Here is a 24,901-nt window from a genome sequence, read left to right as displayed (position 1 = left end):
GTAAGCCTAAAGCAACTGGGAAGGACGGGTTCAGCTGAGAGATCAGCCCCAGTGCATGCTGGGAAGAAGCGAGGCAGCCGATGAAAGGAAGAGGTTCGAGGGCCCTGCGGAGTGAGTTAGCAGACATGGTCCTCTGACATCATCAAAGATGGCCTGTCATTTGCAATGCATGTCACCAGGCATGTGCACACATAGACATAACAGGGGGCTTGAGCCCCTGCCCTTTTTACCTGCCTGTAAAAAGTGCTCTCTCCAGACCATGAATGCAGTTTTCACTGTGGTGAAAGAAATGCAAATGTCCTCTTTCCATGCCATACCTGAAGGCAGCATTCAAGAGAATTGCCTTGTCAAAACTCTACTGAACTTGAATGTCATCTTATGTTGAAATAATCTCATCGCTCTGTGTAGAAATCCATGCCGTCAAATCTCCAGTATTGACTTGATTATATGCTGAGTTCAGTGTAGTATTAAGCACCGAAAATTGCCAACTTCCAAACTCAGCTTGGAGGTCTGATATTTTCACCAAAAGGGAAAGGGCCCTTTTAGAAATGTCAGCCCCTGCCTCTCTAACATTCTCTGCACGGTCCCTGCATGTCACCATGCCAAGCGGTACAGGACAATGGCTTAAGCATCACCACATTCCGTATTAAAGGTTATCGTCAGCTTGGCACATTGAAACGGAAGGTGTGTGGATCATAGCAAAACAAGGGATGGCCTGAAAGCACAAGATGGCACCCAACTTATATACTCTCACTTATTTTCTCACGAAGAAATTGTTTGTGTTGGCTGAGGGACTTGATAAAACACGCATTCTTCCCTTTGTTGTGTTAAAATCATAACACATACGCCGCTTTTTCTTTCTCACCCTGAAAAAAAAGAAGAATCTGTCGCTCGCTAGCTTGTGATCATTGTTATTGCAGAAATGATTGTCGTCTGGATGAACGGCACGTTCTGGACCCCCACTCCTTCCCTCTCTGCCCCCCCCGACCCAATCCATTTTTACCAGGCGCTTCTCTCCTCCAGACACTGTTTTCCCAGCCAGGGGTGTCGCACCAAATTCTGGGCCCTGGGTACAAGGATTCACTGCGGGGCCCCCATGATGTTCGTCATAGGTGGAGGGGGTTTAACCCATTTAGACTGGGAGCGCATTATTACGAATCATTTGTGCGCTGTGAGCTTATAGATCTGCTATTTTGAAAAATCTTGAAAATGTTTTTGTTCGAAAGGTTTTTGGAAAAACCTATGTTTCTATGTCAGTGGTTCTCAAACTTTGTCATGTGAAGGACCCCCAAAATATCTAGTTCAAACCATCTCAAAATATTTAGTTCCAGGGACTCCCCCAGAAGCAACATTTGAGTTACAAATGTTTGCTTAAAAAATACATATATTGATATTGATATAAGATGTCCACACATTTTCACAACTTTTCAAAAATAGCTGATCTACAAGCTCGCAGCTCGGCACTTGGTGCCACGCTGCAAGCTTGTAGATCTTGTAGAGCTTGTATGTCTGCTATTTTTCAATATCTAAAGTATAAAATAATTAAGGCCCCTCCACCATGGGCCCTAGTAACTCAGTCCCACTCCCCCCCCCCCCCCCCCCCCCCCCCCCCTTGTGACGCCTTGCTCTTGGGACACTATTTCCCCAGCTGAGAGCCCACAGTTCTGTTATAGCCAGAGAAATCTCAACGAGGGCCCGGGTGAAATGGTCGATTTCACAATTTTCTGCTAGAGATATCTCTGGCTCAGTGACACAGTGATACAGCGAGTGTGGTCCTCCATATCGAACAAGGCCAGCTGCCGTTACAGCAGAAGTGCACTTAAACAACCAAGCCAATTCATCCACTGTTTATTTTCAAGCCATTTCAGCGTTATTTTGACAGCACGGTAAAGAGAGTTAGGGGATGATTATGTGGCGCAATAATTCTAATTACGTAGGTGTGTTGTGCCATTGTGGTATATTTTGAAAGATGAGAAATCACTCTTCTGGAAACATGGAAATGAATTTAATGATACATAATGGTTATGTGTACGTATACATTACACATATAATTTAGTATAATGAAGTACAGAAGTTGGCTACGGTGGCACTATATTATTCTATTATACTGTAGTATACTGTACTATTAGAGAAAATTATGCGTGACATTGAATTGTTTTGGGGCGTAGTTTTGATTTGTATTCTTAATTTCTCTTCCTCTTTACATCTAAACATCCGATTCTTAAATGTCTAAATTGACCTTCAGGGGATTCAATCTCATCTAGTCTCATCTAGTCTATCGTGATAAAAAACACTCACGATAATCATATCGTGGAGATTTAATTTATCGTGATATCGTCCTCCGTCATGCACTGGAATCAATTCACCTTCTATTTGCCGAGCTGCATATCCGGTACCACTTAAACCTTCTAGAAATGGTAAAAGGTACTTATAATATATGTACTTGATACAGTATCTTTTTCACTCTCTATCAAGTCTTTGCCCAAAAATAGCTGATCTACAAGCTCACAACGCGTTCTGCCCCATGCAGGACAATGGATTTGGATTATCGCGATAATATCGTAAATCGTGATTTCTTTTGTCACAATAATCGCGATGTGACATTTTCATATCGTCCCATCCCTAGTCTCATCTGCCATACTGCACTTTAGTCACATGACGACGAGGCAGTGTTTAAAGTCAGCAGACCTCATTGAGACAGATCCTTCTCTACTCCCTAATGCTGCATGGCAGCATCCCGTGTTTGAATAGCAAGCCAAGAACTATATACATTTTTCCACACGAGTAATAAAAGTGAAATTGAGTCCATATTGGGTGCAGATGTTTTCACTGTAGCGAGGGGGGGGCGTCACTATTTGTGTGTGTACGTGTGTAATAGTTGAGTGTTTCTGATCATGCATAAACATAATGCCTAAGTGGCTTTTTATTCAATAAGCATGGTTAGGACTGTAATTACTTACACATTTCTCTGGAAATGCAAGACAGCCGTGCGTGTGCGTGTGCGTGTGCGCGTGCGTGCACGCATGCTGGTCTATGCAAGCCTTCCTAATGTGTGCTTTTTCCAGCACAAACCAACGGCAGTACGCAATCAGGGACAAATATAGAAATCCCCAACTTTTTTATTAAGAGTCCTTGCGATCGTGGATTTTGCTCCCTCGAAGAATATATCCATCCCCCTTGCCTATCTTGGCTAGGACTTCATCAGTACATGGAGCTGCGGTCCACTTGGGCTCACAAGAGAATGTTTTGAGAGCCTCAGTTCCCCCCTCACAGACAAAGAGGCCAGTCAGCCAAGTAGCACACTACTCATACATTTAACCCATTTAGGCCTAGAATTATTGAATGCTTTAACCAGTGAAAAATAGCAGATATACAAGCTCACGGTGCTGCGCTGCGAGCTTGTAGATCTGCTATTTTTGGAAAAAGTTGTGAAAATGTGTGCAAATCTTTGAATATATGTATTTTTAAAGCGAACGTTTGTAACTCAAAATTTGCTTCTGGGTGGTCCTTGGAACTATAATTGGGGGTCCTTCACATGAAAAGGTTTGAGAACCACTGACATAGTAGTCTCTCAAGAACAGACTAACTGAGCTCCAGTTAAGTGAAAAGGACCTTTTCTTTGAAGATGGCTGGCCAGATTGCTGACATAGAAACATATGTTTTTTTTTTTTTTAAAACCTTAGAAGGATTCAAAAGACACTTATAGAATCGGGTCAAAATTCAAATTTTCACGATTTTTCAAAAACATCAGATCTACAAGCTCGCAGCGCGGCACTCGGTGCCGCACTGTGAGCTTGTATATCTGCTATTTTTCAATAGTTAAAGCATAAAATAATGATACACAATAATGTGTAGCCTACCCGTTCTAAACGGATTAATTCTTTCTCTGATCTTTTACATACATAGAGCAAAGTGACATGGGCCATCATTATTTCTTTAAGCTCTGCATTTCATTTTGTTCACCGAATCATTCCCACCGAAGGACAAATTCAGGTTTTCTTCGACTGCTGTCTTTCTGTGGCGCAACGTAACGGCAATGATGGATAATCAAGAAAAGTGAACACAGTCTAGCGCTGTCTCCCTCCCGCCGAGAGAAAAATACCCCCGTCCCTTTCCTCTGCCAAAGACTTGAGCATCTAGGACTCAATCTAAACATGCCAGATGCCTGCGGAAGGCCCAGGCCAGCGCCAAACCCTCAAGCCCTGCAGGACCCTGTGTGTGTCACTCCAGCTCGGATACGGAGGAACTGTGCGTGGGCGAGTGTTTGTGTGTGTGTGTGCAGGGGCGTCACAAGGGGGGGGGGGGAAGTGGGACTGAGTTACTAGGGCCCAAGGTTGGAGGGGCCCTAGTAACTTTAGCTATTGAAAAATAGCAGATATACAAGCTCACAGCGCGGCACCGAGTGCCGCGCTGCGAGCTTGTAGATCTGCTATTTTTGAAAAGTCGTGAAAATGGGCGCAAATCTTTGAATATATATATTTTTAAGCGAACATTTGTAACTCAAAATTTGCTTCTGGGGGGGTCCCTAGAACGAAATATTTTGAGATGGGGGTCCGTGGCCAAATACATATCATCTTGGGGGTCCTTGACATGAAAGAGTTTGAGCACCACTGACATGGAAACATAGGTTTCTTGGCACACATTTTCACGATTTTTCAAAAATAGCAGATCTACAAGCTCGCAGCGCGGCACTCGGTGCCGCGCTGTGAGCTTGTATATCTGCTATTTTTCAATAGTTAACATTCATGGGGGGCCCGCAGTGAATCCTTGTACCCAGGGCCCAGAATTTGGTGTGACGCCCCTGTGTGTGTGCACACGCCGTGCACGCGTGTGTGTGATGTTGGATAGCAAGAGCGAGAAGAACCCCAGGAGAGAGAGAGCACAGGGCTGAGATCAGGACCAAAACACACAGAGGGGCCAGCTGCCTTCAATTACGCCAGAAACCCCAACCGCCGCCGCTGCAGTACCTCATGCACAAAACCAGCCCACTTTGATCTGCGCCAGCCGGGGGGAAAAGGTGCAGGGGTTTTGAAAGATTACAGGGGGAGGAAAAAAATAATTATTGTATCAAAGTGGGGTTGGTGGTGGTGATGGGGAGGGGGGGTGTCCATAAAACTTTACGGGGGGATTTTGAAACTCAGGAGGGGTGTTTAGCAGAGTGAGGCAGGTACTAACAATGTCTGCCATTCGTGTCCGTTTCCTAGTTATTTCCCCTTCGCTCTTTGAGACGGTTTTAATGGCTACACCTGGCCTGCCTCTTACTGCAGCCGCAGAATGCTTTTCAACCCCTTTAGCTTTTTTTTTATCAGGCCCCACAGATTAACAACAAGTCCACAACCGCTCTGACGAGCCACTGTTAGTGTAATCTTGGTATAATCCCATGTTATTAACCAGGATGTTGGTTTTGGGGATTTTGACAAACTGTGAAAGACACCACAAGTCCATATGTGAGGCGTGAGGCGTGAGGCGTGAGGCGTGAGGCGCGCGGCGAACGTAGCCAGCCCAGCCAGCCAGCCAGTCTGAGACTGGTGTTAACCCATTTAGGCCTAGGATTATTGACTGCTTTAACTATTGAAAAATAGCAGATATACAAGCTCACAGCGCGGCACCGAGTGCCGCGCTGCGAGCTTGTAGATCTGCTATTTTGAAAAATCATGATATTTTTTTCAAGACTTTGAATACATCTATTTAAAAGCGAACATTTGTAACTCAAATATTTGCTTCTGGGTGGTCCCTGGAACAACATATTTTGAGATGGGGGTCCGTGGCCAAATACCTGTAATTTTGGGGGTCCTTGACATGAAAAAGTTTGAGAACAGCATGATTTAGAGGAAGGATTTAGAAGTCGGGTCAAAGACCGGGTCAAAGATATTCAAAGACTTGCACACATTTTCAAGATTTTTCAAAAATAGCAGATCTACAAGCTTGCAGCGCGGCACTCGGTGCCGCGCTGTGAGCTTGTATATCTGCTATTTTTCTAAAGTTAAAGCATAAAATAATGGTTAAAGTGGTTAAAATCTAACGCGTTCCAGGTATTTGACAGTTAAAACCCACCTCCTGCCAAGCTCCACAGATGCAGGCAGCACACGGGCATCCATTAAATTAATTTGACTTCATTAGCACGGACCGGTGTGTATGTGAGTGCGTGCGTGCATGCGTGCCCGCGTTGCGTGTGCGTTTGCTGTCTCCGCTCTGCCGAGAGCTAACTAACACATGGCCGTGACAGGAGGAATATGGCCCCGGTTTTCTGACGCGCCGGGACAGATGCCAACGCGAAAGACAACATGCGTCACCAGCTTTAGGGGGAGTTCAGTCAACACCCGGTCAGTGTGCTAGCGCCACTGGCGAGCTGGCACTCATGGTAGCTGCGTGCATGACATCGGGGGTGTCGCACCAAATTCTTGGCCCTGGGTACGAGGATTCACTGCGGGCCCCCCATGAATGTTCTTCATAGGGGCACCGAGTGCCGCGCTGCGAGCTTGTAGATCTGCAATTTTTTGAATATCTTTGAATATTTCAAATCCTTCTGAGGTTTATGGAAAAACCAATGTTTCTATGTCAGTGGTGCTCAAACCTTTGCATGTGAAGGACCCCCAAAATGATGTGTATTTGGCCACGGACCCCCATCTCAAAATATTTAGTTCCAGGGACCCCCCCAGAGGCAAAATTTGAGTTACAAATGTTCGCTTGAAGAAATACATATTCAAGGATTTGCACATATTTTCACGACTTAGCATCACAGCACAGCACTCAGTGCCGTGCTGTGAGCTTGTAGATCTGCTATTTTTCAATAGCTAAAGTATAAAATAATTGACTTCTCTTTGTCCTGTGACATTACAAAGCTCACTTATTTTCTTGTTTTCACGGTGGCTTTGGGTCATAGCAATGGTATATATAATAAACCAATAATGTACTAAGACAGTTGTTCATTGATTTATTGTCTCATAAATATATACTAATCAAATGTGATAATGGACCAAATAAATGGTAAATGGTCCATGTACTGTACTGTATATAGCGCCTTTATCCAACACACTTTACAATGTGTTATTACATTCACACACCCAGGCCCGGGGGAACAGGCTCTGACGCTCTGGGCAGTGTACCTATGATGCGCCCCCCCCCCCCATGTCCGTCCACCCCCCCCCCCCCCCCCCGGCCCCCCGGCCCCCCCCCCCCCGTCTGTACATACCCCAAATGGGCTTCTGAAAGGTTAAATAACAACACAGAGAGACTATACTGTTTGAAAATGAAATAACACATTTACTTCAAAATGAAATAACCATCACTTTATACTTCACAGCTACAGTAAGTGTCTAAATGGGGAGGATAAAGAAAGTCAGATAATTATAGACTACTCACTGCTATGGTCGAGTGGTCACGATGTCCATGCATCTCTATGCAACTTTGGGAAGGTTGTAAAGGCTTTGGTGGTGATCTCGTACAGTTTCCATAACATCTCCTCATAAAGAACGTCAATCGAGTGTATAAAGTTTGTTTTATATGGGTTGTTAGTTGTCCTGCGTGTCTTCCATGATTCCCGTGGGTGCACGTTGCAAGATGACGCTGAAATGGACTGCTGTCTTCTCTCTCCCCCCAGCGCCCCGTTCGCAAATTAATGTAGGCTAAACAGTTCTGATAATACAACTTATTTTGACTGTCCATTCATGTATAACTTAAACTGCGCGGGGTATTCCAAACCAATGCAGCTCACAGACTTTAGCGACATCATAACAAACCGACAACTAGGGCCAACCCAGCAACAACTATCATTTCCTGTCTTACCTTCACAATAAAGTGTCTGCCGCGTATCTCCCAATGCAGCTTATTTCACATAGGTTATTATTAACAGGAAAAAGTGTAGCTTAACCCGTGTGTTTTTGTGCAACCAAACTAACGTGCATGTGAGAGTGATGAGGGAGAGAGAGAGAGAGAGAGAGAGAGAGAGAGAGAGAGACATTGAGAAAGAGAGAGAGAGAGGGATTTGCGGTGATATTAATGAACTGCCGTGTCATTTTCAATCGGTCCTTATGACACACTGCCGACACATGGGTTGATGGGTAATTAGTAGAAATGTATTTTACTGTGAGGCGCTCAGCACACCGCACAGGGGCGCCTTTGGCGCCCCCGGTGGCTTGGCGCCTCTGGGCACTTGCCCACACTGCCCACCGTAATCGCCGCTTCTGCACACACCAATGGTGGAGGTTTCCTCCACCATTGGTGTGTGCAGAAGCGGCACCAATCTGTTAATTGGAAACAGTTAGGGGTTCGGTGTCTTGCTCAAGGACACTTTGAGATAAAGCGTAAGAAGATGGGTGGAATGATTTGTGTCCATTGAAGATGTATTTAAACAAGCCTTACTCCAGTATTACTTTTGACATGCTGAGTGATTCTCTTTTTATCATGTACTAATATGATTGAGAAACACATTTGCATTCCTAACTTGCTGCACTGGTGATGTACTGGTGGAGTTAAGATTAATTATTCAAAACTAAGAACTGGGCTGGAATCCTGTAGCCTTGTCTTTGATAACTTAATTTCCCTCCTGCTAGCCCTTCAGAAGATTAATGCTCTGGGCCCAAATACATATGAAATTTCAGCACTATTTTCTTTCCCCTATTTATTTTCAGTGCCGTTTTGGACAGCTATTTTCATGATTGGAGGAGAAATGCTCGTTCCAAGACCGTTTGGCCGGAGAATGACACATAAAACACCGATGTTGAGTTGAAAATTGATCCAGCGTTATGGTCTTAAGAGGATATCCTCCCTGGATCATAAAGCTTATAAGGCCTGTTTCAGGCCAGGTGCTGAGAATAATAATATTGTGGTTGTGTGGGTCAGGGTTATGGGTTATAAGCTCTTTCTTTTTTTCATGCATTCGGGGGAAGGTTGGCTGATGATGTATGTACATTTTTATCAGCATTGTCTCGGGACCTTCCACAGTCTCATATTGTTGCCTTGCTTTAGGGCACCTGGGCTAGTGTTTGTTTATAGAGTAGATGCCTATTCATTTATTCCCTTCAAAACTATACATTTCCTCAGCTTGGTGCAGGGGATTTATCATCTACTTACACTCCCTCTGTCCCTGTGTAAACTCTAGGCTCCTCGCTCTGTTATCAAACTGTCACGTGGCTCTTTGGGAGCTTGGCAGCTTGCCCAGGTAAAAAAAAAAGGAAATGCATGCAAAACCAAACAAATAGTCATTCAAATACGGTAGTGAGTAAGAGTGGATAATGTTGGTAAGTAGCTAGGGGGCAGCGGGTTTTTCTCCTCTATATCTGTGTGTGATGGACAGCAAAAAGAAGGCCCTTTGATCAGCCAGGGTTCCCCCTTCCGAAAGATCAGATTGGTTCCACATCTGCACACACACAGGGGTAGGGGGAACGAGCTGTAAACTGCCAAGAAGCATTTTAATGACAGTTGGATTATAAAATGAAAGAGAGGCTCCAGATGGCAAGCAGCCGTGCAGCGAATAGGGCCGCGCAGTGTGTGCGTACGTGCGTGTGTGTGCGTGTGTGTGTGTGTGTGTGTGTGTGGAGGAGAAGAGGGGGAGGGCTGTTTTTAACTGCTTTTTTTATTGATAAAATATGGGGTGAAAATTTTCTGCGGGGGCTTATTAGGTGTCCCGCCGTGGTGCTGCTCAGCTGCTCGGGCTGTTTTCACCGTGGCCCCTATCCAAAACATGCCTCCATGAATTTTCAGCATTGCTTTTAACCCGTTTAGGCCTAGGTATTATTGAACGCTTTAACTATATTGAAAAATAGCAGATATACAAGCTCACAGCGCGGCACCGAGTGCCGCGCTGCGAGCTTGTAGATCTGCTATTTTTGAAAAGTTGTGAAAATGTGTGAAAATCTTTGAGTCTTTTTTTAAGCGAACGTTTGTAACTAAAATTTTGCTTCTGAGGGGTCCCTGGAACTAAATATTTTGAGATGGGGGTCCGTGGCCAAATAAATATCATTTTGGGGGTCCTAGACATGAAAAGGTTTGAGAACCACTGACATAGTAGTCTCTCAAGAACAGACTAACTGAGCTCCAGTTAAGTGAAAAGGACGATGGCCGGCCAGATTGCCGACATAGAAACATAGGTTTTTCAAAAAATCTTAGAAGGATTCAAAAGACACTTATAGAATCGGGTCAAAATTCTAATTTTCACGACTTTTCAAAAATAGCAGATCTACAAGCTCGCAGCGCGGCACTCGGTGCCGCGCTGTGAGCTTGTATATCTGCTATTTTTCAATAGTTAAAGCATAAAATAATGATACACAGTACTTTGTACCCGTTCCGAATGGGTTAAATCTGTTAGATCCCCTGCTTGTTAACCCCCCCTGCTGAATCCCCTCAGCTCCCCCTGTATCCCCACCTCACCGTACTTTTCCTTTGAAAGACGTTTTTTTTTTTTTTTTTTTAACAAGTTAGATGAAAGCGGCAGGAGCATGAAGTAGGCCCAGCTCTCGCCGTTTTGCATGCTCATTACCATTTACTAAGAAGTGGCATTTAGCTCCCCATGAAATGACTTAATTCCACTGTGATTTAATTAGTTCTTTCATATTACTCCCAATGTCGTTTTTTACATTGTCCCGCTCGTTATCTTGCTGTTCATATTCTGGTTATGGCGCTCAATTTATAATCGTACAATTTAGGCATTTGTAGATGCTCTTATCTGGAGGCACTTACAAAGTACAAGATCGGTGTACTAGTACTAGTAAGTGGCATGAACCATAGTAAACTAGAAAACTAGTGCTCCTCGGTGCCTGGTCAGATTGTTATTATGGGGAATGTAGAATATAGTCTTCTGACGCACCCTCAACGCGAATAACGATCTAAAAATAACGGGTCGACCTTTTGTCTTGCGCCACCTTCAGGCCAAAATGTCATCTTTTCACACCAGGGGCCCTATCGTCCTCCTGCGCTAAGCCAAGGATACCAAAGACCTAGCGCCGATATTTGGGGGTGTTGGTCTTAAAATAAGTTGTGGTCTGGTGCTATCACGGAGCAATCCAATATCCCCACAGACTTTGGACACTCTTAACTCTCTGGATTTGTATTCCTGTATTGAGTCATTTAATAAAGCCTCACACTGGCACGCACATAATGATGCATATCACAACCTCCTTACACTGTTCTTTCTTTCTTTCATTCTTTCTTTCTTTCTTTCTTTTTATCTGTAGCTTGAACTGAATTAGCTGGAAACACGGCTGCTTCATTTAGGATTTTCTTTTTGAGATCACTGGATAGCATCAAAGCCCACGCACCCACGCCCACGCTGCTTGCTTGCACTCAGTAGATTGAGCTCCTGTCTGCCAAGGCGTGTTGTTAGCGATGCTCTCGCTGCTAATTTAAAATCCATTTGAGCTGATAGCACAGTTGACTGAAACGCTGCTCTCCAAACCACGCTCCCACCAAAAAAACGAGCCGCCCCAGTTTTCATTCTATAACTACCGCATCTGCCTACCACCCACGGCCCTGATCCCATTCCCCTGTCCCCAGTAACACCTCCCTCGCCTATCTAACACATCAAAGACAATTACCGTCGACATCACGTCAGATTACAACTGTTCGTTTGCTTGTTTGTCTTGTTGTTGTGTGACTCGCAAACTGCTATCTCCCACGCAGGGAACGTCCCCTCCCATCTGCTCTAGGAATGGGACCATATGAAAATGTCATATCGCGATTAGTGTGACAAAAGAAATCGCGATTTATGATATTATCGCGATAATAAAAATCCATTATCCTGGGGCGGAACGTTTGCCATAAAATAGCAGATACAAGCTTGTAGATCGGCTATTTTTTGCAAAGACATTTGATAGAGAGTGAAAAAAAAGACTGTATCAAGTATGTATATTATAAGTACCTTTTACCAATTATAGAGTGTTTAAGTGGTACCGGATATGCAGCTCGGCAAATAAAAGGTGAATTGATCCCAGTGCATGACGGAGGACGATATCACGATAAATTAAATCTCCACGATACGATTATCGTGAGTGTTTTTTATCACGATAAACGATAATATCGCTTATCGTCTCATCCCTAATCTGCTCGGCACCACCACCACCCTCCTTGCATCACAGCCCACCTTGTGGATGTACACATCCATACTATTACACTAAGGGTACGGTCACGTATACTACAGTACTTCTGAAGGGGAGTAGCCAACGCATGCTGAGGCATCAAACACATCAATTACTCATGTGGTCTTGTGGGCAGTGCCGGCAGTGGCGTGCAGTGTTGGCTCACTGAAGGCAGTGTTGGCTCACTGAAGGAAAACTACAAGTACAAGCCAAAAAACAATGTTGAATCCCACACTATGAACACGACGTGTCAACGCGCCACATCCCTCCATCCCTCCATCCCTTTTATCCCATATAATGGAAGTGAACAGGACGACATCTGTTTCAGACGCATTATGTGTGACCTTCCATAACACCACTCTAACCTAACGCGGACCTGTTTGAGTAGGCAGATGGGCGGGCACGGTGAGTCTCTCGGCGAGTCTCTGGCCAATAGCATGTGTTCTCCTCCCCCCTCCCCCTTCTGCTCCTCTGCTCAGGAGCAGAGGAGCAGACATCAACACATTCGGTGTGACGTTCTCTGCACTCTGATTGGTTAGGGAAATTCTACACTTCCTACAACAGTGATCCTAACGCAATCGCCCAGGCTTCTTTTTCTTCCGATCGCCTAAAGAAGTCTGGGTTTCCGAAGCTACCATAACACAGACACACCTTTACACACTGACATAGACTCAGACACACAGTGACACATACTGTACTGTATGTGTGCAGCACTTAAAGAATAAGTGGAGAGTGCAATCAGAAGCAATGGTCAGATTTAAAGTGTAGGCTGCGTAAGAATCTTCCCACTAACATAATGGCATTCGTGGTTTATTGTATCATCTGAATTTTGTTCTTGTTTGGTATTAAAATGTATGCCTACATGTGTTTGGAAATTTGGAAAGGTATTACACTGACATAACTTCTGTTTGGCATTGTCTTTTTCTTGCAAAATCAATATTGGTACCGGCGCCAAACCTAAATGAACAAAAGTACATTTATAGTCCAGCAGGCATGACAAGCTTGCTAAAGTATGACATGCAAATCAATGGAAGGTCTGTGCGTGACACCCCTTATATATGCACTTCAGTTACCACCAACTTGTGAAGACACAAATAACTTTAACTCTTTATCTGTATGCGATGCTTGTGAATTAGACTTTTTTAGCAAAGAGGCTCATTTGCATATAAAGGGGAGAATATTTTGCCAAATGTATGCATATTACCTCATTTATATACACACCGGAGCACCGAGACGCTATTAGCTTAGCAGTGCAGGTGCATATCGTCGTTGTCGGGTGGAAACCTTGTATGTCAAAGACCTTTCATTTTGTATTCATCATTTTAAAAATGAACTAAACTAGTGAAAACAGCAGATCTACATGCACACAACGCCTCGCAGCGGCTGTTTTCACTACTTTTGTGCGACAGCCTTGTGTGATGAAGCAGGGCTTTACTTGGTGAAAAAAAACGTTCAAACTTGAAACTTGGAGATATGAGGTTTCCACCCGACAACGACGATATGGTCATGAAAGCAACACAATCCTTTGGTAAATTTTCCCCTGAGTTGTGTGACAACACATTCTGATGGGTCAGAAGAAGTTGGCATCTCCGAACTCTCTCCATCTCTCTATCCCTCTCATTTTTTTTCTTTCTCTCTCCCCCAATCCTCCTCTTTCCACCCCTCTCTATCTCAATTTCCTTCTTCACTTCTCTCTCTCTCTCTCTCTCTCACTCACTCACTCGCTCCCTCCATCCCTCTCCACCTTCTCCCTCTTCGCATCAGTCTGCCGCTCCTTCTCCCTCTCCACCCATCTGCCTTCCTTCTCCATCTCCACCACCCCTCTCCTCTCCCCCTCTTTCTTTCCACCCCTCCGTGGAGAACACAAGACAGGAGCGCAAGGACACATGCTGCTCCTCAAAGCTCTCGGCTGCTGTCACATTTCCTCTTGTTCCCCCTGTTGTTGCAGCTCCCCCCACTCACCACACCACCACTACTACCTCCACCTCTCATGCTCTGGTGGAAAGTAACTAAGTACCTGCACTCAAGTACCGTATTTAAGCACAGTTGTGAGATTTGCAATTTAAAAACATTAAATCGAGTATACAAAACGTTCATTAACCACTTTTAAAAGCTTATACTTTGGCTATTAGCAAAATAGTATATTTTGTATATATTTTGATGCCAATACATTTATACTTTTACTCAAGTCAATCTTTTAATACAGGACTATTACTTGTGTAACAGAGCAGGGACGTGCAGAGAATGTTACAGAGGTAGGGACTGAAATCTCTAAAAGGGCCTCTTGGTGAAAATATTGAAAATAGCAGACGTCCAAGCTCACAACGCGTCGCAGCTTGGAGGTCGGCTATTTTCGGTACTTATTCTTGGTCTGGAGAGGGTACTTTTTACAGACGGGTAAAAAGGGCAAGGGCTCAAGCCCCCTTTGATGTCTATGTGTGCACCTGCCTGTGTAACAGAGTATTTTTATCCCCTGGTATTGCTTTTTTTTACTTCAGTAAAAAACACTAGTACTTCCCCTCCCCTCCCCTCCCCTCCCCTCCCCTCCCCTCCCCTCCCATCCTATCCACCTTCCCCCGCACGGCTCCCATAGGGCAGTGCAGAGGAAGAGTATCTCTGAACGTTCGGGATGCTTTTGAAGTGCAGGACAGATGCGGGGGGCCCGGGGGACTGTAAAAAATGAATCGAGGCTAGTAATAGGAGAGACGATTCCAATCCTCTCCCCTCCATAAGTTATTTATCAGGGGGCCCCTTTAGTGGTGGTGGAGGCCTGCTTCAGAGTGCTCCCTTAATGCAGCATCTGATGACTTTTTAGGGGGCTGTTCCAGGAAGTACCGTTGTAAAATGGCGTGCGCGTGCGTGTGTGTGTGTGTGTTGTGTGTGTGTGTGTGTGTGTGCGTGTGCGTGTGTGCGTGTGTGTGTGTGTGTGTGTGTGTGTTGGACATTACCACTAAGATCTCCCAGGCCTCCAGCAGGAGGACTAGTATTACAGCACACAGAAAACACGGAGCAGCTCTTTTTCCCAGCATGCAACTCGGGCCAGAGAAAAGTAAAGTGTACACAGTATACAGTATACAAACAATACTGTATATAAAGGCAGTCTGTTTACAATTATCTAAACAATTAGTTCGTTTTACAGTAATGTAACTTGACATTGAAAATGTTAACACTCTTAAATTAACACCGAAGATGTTGCTGTGTGCAACACTTTACTAATATTAAAGCTAAGGGATCACATAGTAGAACACATATTTTTTCAAATAGTTTGTGCTGGAATAATAAATAAAACTAGCCATGACCATGTGCAATAAACAACTAACATTAATGAGCACTGCTGGATTCATGTCAGCACTTAATATATGAGCTTAACTACCATTACAGCTGGGTTGCTCTAATATGAAATAGGATTTCCCCATGAATGCCCTGTTGACACACAAATTATTATTTTGTTAAGACGTGTTAATACTCCCTGCTATCTTTTACTTTTGTTGCAGTATTAAGCACAGTTGGTTGGTCGTGTCCGAAGTGGGACCAACACAGTCAATTCAAATGTAATGGCAGAATATTAGGAAAGAAATGGTTAAGTTATTAAAAATCACACCCAATGTGAAGTGAGCGGTGGCCGTGCTTGCATAACGTCTTCAGACTAGGATTTGAGACTAGGATGTACAGGCTATGCTACACACACACGTTTTGCTATGGCAAAACGCAGAGGAAAAAGGCTACAGACATACGACATATGACATCACTAGACAAACATGATGCTACGCACACACATTTTGCTATGGCAAAACGCTGAGGAAAAAGGCTACAGACACACGCACAGCCACGTATAGAGCCCGCTCAAAAAAAGAAAACATACAGTATACATATAGTACACCTCACATACAGTATGACCCTTCTCATAGAGCTGTAGTAAATGTGAGATAATGGCCTTGAATAATGTGCAGAAACGGAAGACCTCGCCCCTGCCTGGGTTTCTCAGCTGGCAGACTGAGACCACAGGAGACTAATGGCCTCTGAACCAATCACAGAGGCTAATAAAGACCAGCTAACGACACGGATGCATCGTTTGTTACTAATTGCTCTCCATAGACCTCTGTGTTCCACGACTCCCCCAGCATCTGTCGCCGGCCATATTCCCTGACACAACCCAGACTCTTGACTCCTCAGCCCCCAACCTCAGCTGTGGTAGTAGTCAGGGGCGTCACAAGGGGAAGGAAAGTGGGACTGAGTTACTAGGGCCCAAAGTGGAGGGGCCCTAGTAATTTTAGCTATTGAAAAATAGCAGATATACAAGCTCACAGCGCGGCACCGAGTGCCGCGCTGCGAGCTTGTAGATCTGCTATTTTTGAAAAAGTCATGAAAATGTGTGCAAATCTTTGAATGATGTATTTTTTAAGCGAACATTTGTAACTGAAATTTTGCTTCCGGGGTGGTCCCTGGAACTAAATATTTTGAGATGGGGGTCCGTGGCCAAATTCATATCATTTTGGGGGTCCTTCGTATGAAAAAGTTTGAGCATCACTGACATGGAAACATAGGTTTCTTGCACACATTTTCACAATTTTTCAAAAATAGCAGATCTACAAGCTTGCAGCGCGGCACTCGGTGCCGCGCTGTGAGCTTGTATATCTGCTATTTTTCAATAGTTAACATTCATGGGGGGCCCGCAGTGAATCCTTGTACCCAGGGCCCAGAATTTGGTGTGACGCCCCTGGCTGTGGTAGTAGTCATGGCAGGCCCTGGCCTGGCATGCTACCAAAAATAATTGTCCTCTAGTGTCCTTTTTACTGGGGATGTGGTTAGATATGTTGTTCAGGGATATGGGTGGCGGGTTGACATGTTAGGAGGAGTCTTATCTTTGTGCATTATAGTCGCTTGTTGCCAATTTGATCCCCAGGGCCCATGCCCTGGCCCGATGCTGTTGCTGCTAGTGCTTGGAGCAAGGGCACCTAACTCTCTAGTCTGCAGCAGGGACGTGCTGGCCATTGGGAAAAGCGGAAAAACGGCCGGTTCATTCCCGGTTCATAAAAATAAAATGTCGGCCTTCGTTCCATTTTGGAGGCTGGGCGGCCAACAAAGTAAATCGTCACTGTCGGGCAGAAACCTTGTATCTCCAAGTTTCAAATTTGTAATTTTTTTTTGCAAAGCAAAGCCCTGCTTCATCATACAAGGCCATCGCACAAAATTAGTGAAAACAGCAGATCTACAAGCAGATCTACAAGCACACAACGCCTCGCACCGCGAGGCGTTGTGTGCTTGTAGATCGGCTGTTTTCACTAGTTTAATTCACTTTTTAAATACAAAACAAATGGTTTTGTACGTACAAGGTTTCCACCCGACAACAACGAAATATAACTCATGTAATTGGCCCACTGGCTTGTCATCTGTCATGATCTGAAATGGCAAATCTTTGAGTAGCAGCAGCACAATGAGGGCCTCTACAACTCTTTTTCCTGGGCTGAATCAGGGGCCCAGCACGTCCCTGGTCTGCAGCATGTTTATGTGAACAATTTCCTAGGATAGATACCGGGGACTGGTTAGCTAATATCCTCACCATTCAACAGGCAGTTGCAGTTGCTTGGAATACTGGAATGTCCTTTTTTAATCGTGAGAATTTGTGCAAATCTTTGAACATATATTTAAGTGGACATTTTTAACTCAAATCTTTGCTTCTGGGGGTCCCTGGAACAAAATATTGAGATAGGGTTCCGTGGTCAAATACATATAACTTTGGGGGTCTTCGAGCACCATGCACTGACACGGCAACAAACATAAGTTTTTCAGAAAACTGTAAGGATTTAGAACAGTGTTTCTCAACCTTTTTTCTGCATGGGCACCACTTTTCATGTCCCAAGAATCCATGGGCACACCAACATAATTCGGGGGTGTAAATATCGTCAGTGTCGGGAAGAAACCTTGGATCTTCAAGTTTCAAATGTGTACGTTTTCTTTGCAAAGTAAAGCCCTGCTTCATCATACAAGACAACAGTAGTGAAAACAGCTGATCTACAAGCACACAACGCCTCGCACCGCGAGGCGTTGTGTGTTTGTAGATCGGCTGTTTTCACTAGTTTAAACCATTTTTAAAATGATAAATACAATACTGGCTTTCAAGCAGTTTCAAGGGGCACACTTGAGCCTTCTAAGGGGCACACCAAAGGTCCCCAGGCACAGTGGTTGATAAACACTGATTTAGAAGACATTTGTGGAATCGGCTTCAGGTCTTAACGGGTTATGTTTGAATTCAAGGTGTATTTCATTCTCAAAGGTTTGGGTAATGTATGTAATGTGTGTTTTTATTGTTGTATACTGTAGCACTGTGAATGCATATATGCAGCAGTGGCCATCCCGAGCACATGACACGTGGCATGGCATTACAATGTGCAGCAATTTGCATATCATTTCATGTTCGCGGCGTTAGATTAATAGCTTGTGACTGGTGTGATGAATACTAATCCAACGTTAAATCATGTCACCGTTTTAGACACTCAGAGCCGCCGCGGCCAGCCCCGACCGACACGCAGGAGAGCAGCTGGGCCCCAATACGTTTTATAAGGTCAGTTCACTTTCATAGCTGCAGCTGCTAACCGCTAGCGTCGCTAAGATGTCCCCCTCTTCCTGCCCGTTTATACCCGGCCATTTATGAGCCCTTCCTCTAAATGTTAGCAGTTCCAGGCCCTGTTAGATTCCTTGTTAGCAGTATATGGCCTCCACCACAGGGGTTTAACGCTGGGCCCATATACCACAGTAGACCGTAAAAGAATCTGAAGGGAGAGGGCAGGGACGTGCAGAGAATGTTGGAGAGGCAGGGGCTGAAAATTCTAAAAGGGCCTTTTGGTGGAAATGTCTAAAATAGCAGACCTCCGAGCTCACAACGCGTCGCGCTGCGACGCGTTGTGAGCTCGGAGGTCGGCTATTTACGGTGTGTGATACCACACTAAACTAAGTATAATCGAGTCTATTCATGGGTTGCATTTGTAGTCCTAAACCAGCCATATTGAGGACCAACACAGGGGTTCAATTTGTCTGATTGGCATAGAACCAATGTTCTACGTTAATCAAACCACCTGTGTTGGTCCTCAAAATGGCTGGTGTAGGACAACAAATGCAACCCATGAATACTGGAGATGTGGTGTAACGGCATGGATTTCTACACAGAGAGGGACATTCCTTCAACATAAGATGCCATGCATTCAAAGTTCAGGAGAAAGCAATTGTCTTGAATGCTGCCTTCGGGTATGGCATGGAAAGAAAGCGTTTGTATTTCTTTCGCCATAGTGAACACTGCATTCATGGTCTGTGGAGGGCACTTTTTACAGGCGGATAAAAGGGCAGGGGCTCAAGCCCCCTTTGATGTCTATGTGTGCACGTACGTGCCTGGAAGAGCATCCTGGCGGCTCAGCCACTTATTACGCCCACCACATACTGTAGGAACAGATCTAGCCGCCATGGATTGGGGATTTGAGTTACACATCATACCCTTTCCCCTCCTCACATTTCTCCACTTTACTGTCACTTTACTGCCTTCACTTAAGCCCTAATTTGAAAATAGCCAAAAAAAATCAAACCTCGGTTCGAAGTGAAGCAGTGAATTTTTATTCTATGTGTTCTAGAGCTATGAAATCTGTGTTCTAGATCTATACATTCTGTTCTAGATCTATACTTTCTATGTGCTTTAGTTCTATATTTTTATGAATTCTGAATGAATGAATGATTTTGTCTGGAGGGCCAAATTGTCATGTGAAGCTTGACCAATCCTCAATTCTGCATGCACGGGACATGTACGGGACAGACAAAGCCACTCCTTGAGAATCTATGGGAATCCTCAAAAAAACATGTTCGGGACAGACAAAGCCACTCCTTGGAAGCGGCTTTCACCGCTTCAAAAAAATAGTGAACTTGTAGTTTGGCGTCGGAAAATGTGGGCCTATAATGACATGCCCAAAATAGGGACGCCAGGGTTAGACTGGTTAAAGCTGATCTAGGACGAAATGACAAAACATGCACTGTCTAAATGTCCTGTGTGTTGACGCTGGTGTCTCTCTGCAGTTCCCTCTGAGCTGGCAGGTTTTGCCGACTGTGAGGCGTGATGATGCTAATGTGGCATGAAAAGGCCAGGCCGAGTGGCAGGGGACCTGGGCGTCATGCAGCGTTTTAATGTCGTAGGCACTTGTTTTGACTCAGCCCAGCAGGCCGCCTCGCAAAACAACGTGGCTAACATGGCTGCCAGCTACTGGACGTCAAAGAAGGGTCAGTTGTACGTCAGCATTAAGGTCACCCTGAGGAGGATGACAGCAGTGTGTTGTTGCTGGATTTATCTCAATCTTTATAGACTTGGAACAAAATACAATAACGAAAACAGGTAGGACTTTATGTTAACACTTATGTTGCAGTGATTTTTTCTCTTCAATGTCCCGCGATGCCATGGTCTCCATAGACTTCCATGTAATTTATAGTGCACGGATCGTGCACGCCCATGCCTAGATGATGCACCACATGTGTGCACACTGTTCACAGCTTTCAAACAAAGAAATCCGCTTGGAAATCCATTCAGGCATTCATGATTTATCAGCCATTATGTTTTCTTCAGATGTAAACAAACATGGCTGCCATGTTTGAAAGAATGGGTTGGTATGGGGGTTAAACATAGCCTGACACTCAGCCTGAATTGACATTTCGTTTCACTTCATTATTCAGTCTGAAAGTTCTTCCCCCGAGGGCGATTGCAGGGATGGGCGTTGCCAAAAAGAGGCAGTCTTCAGCGATTGGTTCACCGACCAACACATGACATAGTGTTGTTATCATGGTTGTTATGTGTGGCTGGCTAGTGGCTAGCCTGTTGCTTGCTAGTGCTACTTGCTAACCAAAGAAACAGTTAGAATAGGATCACTACGAACTAGTAATCAAACACAACATAACATGCCTGCTACTGGTGTTTCATAGCGATCGATACGATAGCATTTTACCGCAATTTACCGCATTTTACCGCATTTTAGCGCGACGCGATGCGCGGTACGGTACGGCGGCGGCGCGCTTGGAAACACTCATGAGTTCTGGGAAACCCCCACCCACGCTGATCACAAGACTCTGATTCATGACGCTGATTCGCCGTACGGATTTTCAACCGAGGCAGGACTCTTCAATGAGAGCACTTCTAGACCCCTGAATCGCCAAAACAAAAAATTTAAAGGGGTGTGGCTAGCGATTCAGGGTCTGGAACTAGGCTAGGTTAAACATACAATTTCGCGATCGCGATCATGCCTAATACATTTCTGGAGGTCCAAAAAACATTTTTGAAAAAAAAAATTGAAAAACAAAACGGCCCAAACTCGGGAAACTCGGGGTTGGCACAGGGGTGGTACCTTTTCAAACTCGGGAAACTCGGGGTTGGCACCAGATGTGTTAAGGTCGGGTCTAATATGTGTTATGACCACATTTATAATACACTTATTTACGAAGGCCCATATCAAACAGGACTTCATATGGGAATGCCCATATATGGAGGAAGACAGCCCTTATCTGTGTGGCTCTCCATATATGGGTACCAGGGGTCTCCATATATGGGTAACTGGTCCGATATATACATCACTGGCCAGACGGCCGAGACATGGCGCAACCTAGGTCGCATGTCGCCATGAGGCGTCTTACTAGTAATAGACTCAGTGGGACAGCATATTACCTACCAGGTAACACTTTACTTAAAGGTAATTTTTAAGCAATATATCGTCGTTGTCCAAACCTATGTCCAAAACCGTTCGGTTTGCATTTATCACTTTAAAAATGATCTAAACTAGTGAAAACGCCTCGCACCGTGAGGCGTTGTGTGCTTGTAGATCTGCTGTTTTCACTACTTTTGTGCGACGGCCTTGTATGATGAAGCAGGGCTTTGCTTTGCAAAAGAACGTACAAATTAATCTATAAACTATGGAGTCTTTGGGATAGGAATTTTCCCAGCCATATTAGGGACTTGTAGTTATTCAGTTGTTTACAGTAGGTTTCATAGCACCTTGTATAAAACGAATATTTCTATGAGTGAGAGGAACTGCATTATAGTACCATACTCTCCCATGTATTTATTAGCTTTACTGAATGTAGCATGAAAGTGGAGTAAAAACATATCTGTCTTTTTGAATTGTGTCTCTCCTAACGTCCTTGGATTGCTCAGGGACCAACCAGTGAGCTGAAAATGATGGCCAATCTCTTTCCTGCTCCTCTTTCAGTCTGAGATACTGTTTTCATTATTTAGATTTAGAGTCTGCTGTCTCCCTTACGAACACAAGTGTCTTACTGCTGCACACTAAAAGGCTTTGGACCAGTTTTTATTCTAGCGTTCCTTTAATGTAATGCACTGTATGTAACAACAACAACAACATATCTAGGACTAAACCAGGGGTCTTCAACGTTTTCAGGCCGAGGACCCCTTAGCTGAGAGGGAGATGAAGCAGGGACCCCCACTAGATATTGTATAAATGTGTGATGCAGATTTTCATCGATTTCATAGATAGATTCATAGACTTGTTTGAGAGCACTGTCATCAGTCTATGTTGGATTCTTAATGTGCATTTTCAGACATACCACTTAAATCGTTGATATTTTGAAAACTTGACTTTTCTCTATGTACTTGGTCTGGTAATTTTTTTTACCTCTACGCCAAACCTATTTGCCGAAAATAGCCGATCTACAAGCTGAGAGCTATTTTTGGCTAAAGTTCTCCTTTGAATAGGGATGTCAGGGTTGAAGTTGTTAATTTAAAAGAACTAGCCCTTACCCGTTCAAAGATATGAGCTCCAAAATGATGTGCAGTGTGTGGGTTATGGGATGTGCACTGTGCACACAGTATATGAGGGATGGAAAGTAACTTTAACTGGTGCTTGCATGATGTAGGAGCATCAATGTAAGAAACCCGTTTCGTTTAATGGCTACAGAGATACTGTCCCCCCCCCCCCCCCCCCCCCCCCCCCAGCCCACCCGCCTGCACACACACCCGCCTGCCTGCACACACACACACACACACACACACACACACACACACAGAGCTGGTTAAACATTTTGCCTCAAGCTAGATGCAGAATAGATGTGCCTCATGCTAGATGCAGAATAGATAGTAGATACACCATAAAAATGCTAATATACAGCATACGATTTGTGAAAGTGACAAACGGGCTTCACAGTTATGTCAGGTGTGTTCATATGCTTATGGTGATGCGATTTCAGATCAATTGCTCCAGCCACTGAGGAGAAACGCTGTGACAGACACTCAGACACTCACTCAGACACTCACTCAGACACTCACTCAGACATTCGCAAAATTATAGTATAGATGATCCTATCACACAAGGATTTGGCGGCCCCCCTGTAGTAACTCTAAGGACCCCCTAGGGGGTCCCGGACCCCCTGTTGAAGACCCCTGGACTAAACAATGTACTATTTTCACAACAGACGTCTTGAATTTTTCTTTCTTCTGATTTCCCCCTTTTTTCCAATATAGTGGTTATCTTCGAATTCCCAAGGTATAAAATGGGGCTAAAGTGGTTCATGTATGTTTTATAGTATCATAATTTATACCTGCAGTATGCAAGTATGCAAGTAACTAGTAACTAAAGTTTTCAAATAAATGTAGTGGAGTAAAAGTACAATATTTGGATCCGAGATGTATGGAGTAGAAGTAAAAGTATTGGAAATTGGAAATACTCAAGTAAAGTACAAATAATAATAATTGTACTTAAGTACAGTAAATTTTCTTAGTTACTTTACACCACTGAAAGCACACAACGTGTGCAGTAGGAATGCGCTGTGAGCTTGTATATGGGCTATATGCTGCTTCTTTTCACTTGTCAGTGAGGCGCTTTACCAAGAGGACGCCTCAATAACATTGTTACCTCCCCCTCATGTGATCCCATGGATCACAGGAACATTGCCTGAACATACAGTAATACCTCTGACTGTCATGCTTCTTTTAATGGTTGCTTATATCGTTGCTGTATTAGGACCTGGAGCATATTCTTTTATATCACTTGTTAAACATCCCCCTGGATTAGAGAATCACATAAATGTAATTAACATCATCAATCTTTTATTCTTAGTTGGCTAGGAGTCCCCCAGGGCTCAATACTTGGTATGTTCCCTTACCCCCCCCCCATACCAAATGTCTTCGCTGAAAGTAGCCGATCTAGAGGCACACAACGTGTCCAGTAGCAATGCGTTGTGAGCTTGTGTGGGCTATTTCAGGGACACTCAAAAGTACAGTTTCATGACAGCACAAATCACTGGTACAAGGTCAACTAAAAGGAGATCCTAGTAAGCTTGGCATATTTACACAGGAACCACTTTATGTATCTCATATAACATTGAAAGACAGGCGGACAGAACATTACATAGGATGGCATCAATTACAAAAGCAGAAAAGAAAAATAATACAAATAAATGACAGGGGCTTAGTCATTTTACAAGTCACGAGTAGCAGCCGTCTGAAGGTGACTTTTCAGACCAATTTTGAAGGAGGCTAGGGATTTGCACTCCTTTAAGGCCTACGTAGGGTGTTCCACATGTTGGTGGTATAGCTGGAGAACGAATTAGAGCCTTGTCTAATGTTAAATCTACGTTGAACATGATTAGTGGAGCTGCCTCTAGGATCGTGGACATCCTTGACCTTTAGGAAGTAGTTTGTCAGGTACATGGGTATCTTGGAGGTGTAGTGTATCTTGTACACCAGGCCTATTGCAAGCTGCTGTACTCAGCTACTGTAAGCCACCCCACACTTATGTAGTGATGAGCGGTAGGTTCCACTGTGTAAATATACGTACAATGATAAATCAGTCAATGAC

The 24,901-nt window shown here is 44.2% G+C and overlaps 1 protein-coding gene across 4 annotated transcripts in view; it reads left to right on the top strand.

Moving 5' to 3' along the window:
• fbrsl1 (fibrosin-like 1) overlaps positions 1-24,901 on the top strand; it is a 529,581-nt gene that overhangs the window by 349,429 nt on the left and 155,251 nt on the right. For 3 of the 4 annotated variants that reach the window (XM_080739441.1, XM_080739440.1, XM_080739443.1), the window contains exon 6: positions 18,562-18,633. The exons of the other annotated variant lie outside the window; for it this stretch is intronic. In XM_080739441.1, the coding sequence (XP_080595567.1) occupies positions 18,562-18,633 (72 nt within the window). The remainder of the gene's footprint in view (positions 1-18,561; positions 18,634-24,901) is intronic. 4 annotated transcript variants of the gene reach the window in all.

The sequence above is a fragment of the Nannobrachium achirus genome (genome assembly GCF_963921795.1).
Source record: "Nannobrachium achirus genome assembly, chromosome: 12".
Classification (NCBI taxonomy): domain Eukaryota; kingdom Metazoa; phylum Chordata; class Actinopteri; order Myctophiformes; family Myctophidae; genus Nannobrachium; species Nannobrachium achirus.
Note: the sequence above shows the minus strand (reverse complement) of the source record. Positions and strands in the feature narration are given on the sequence as shown.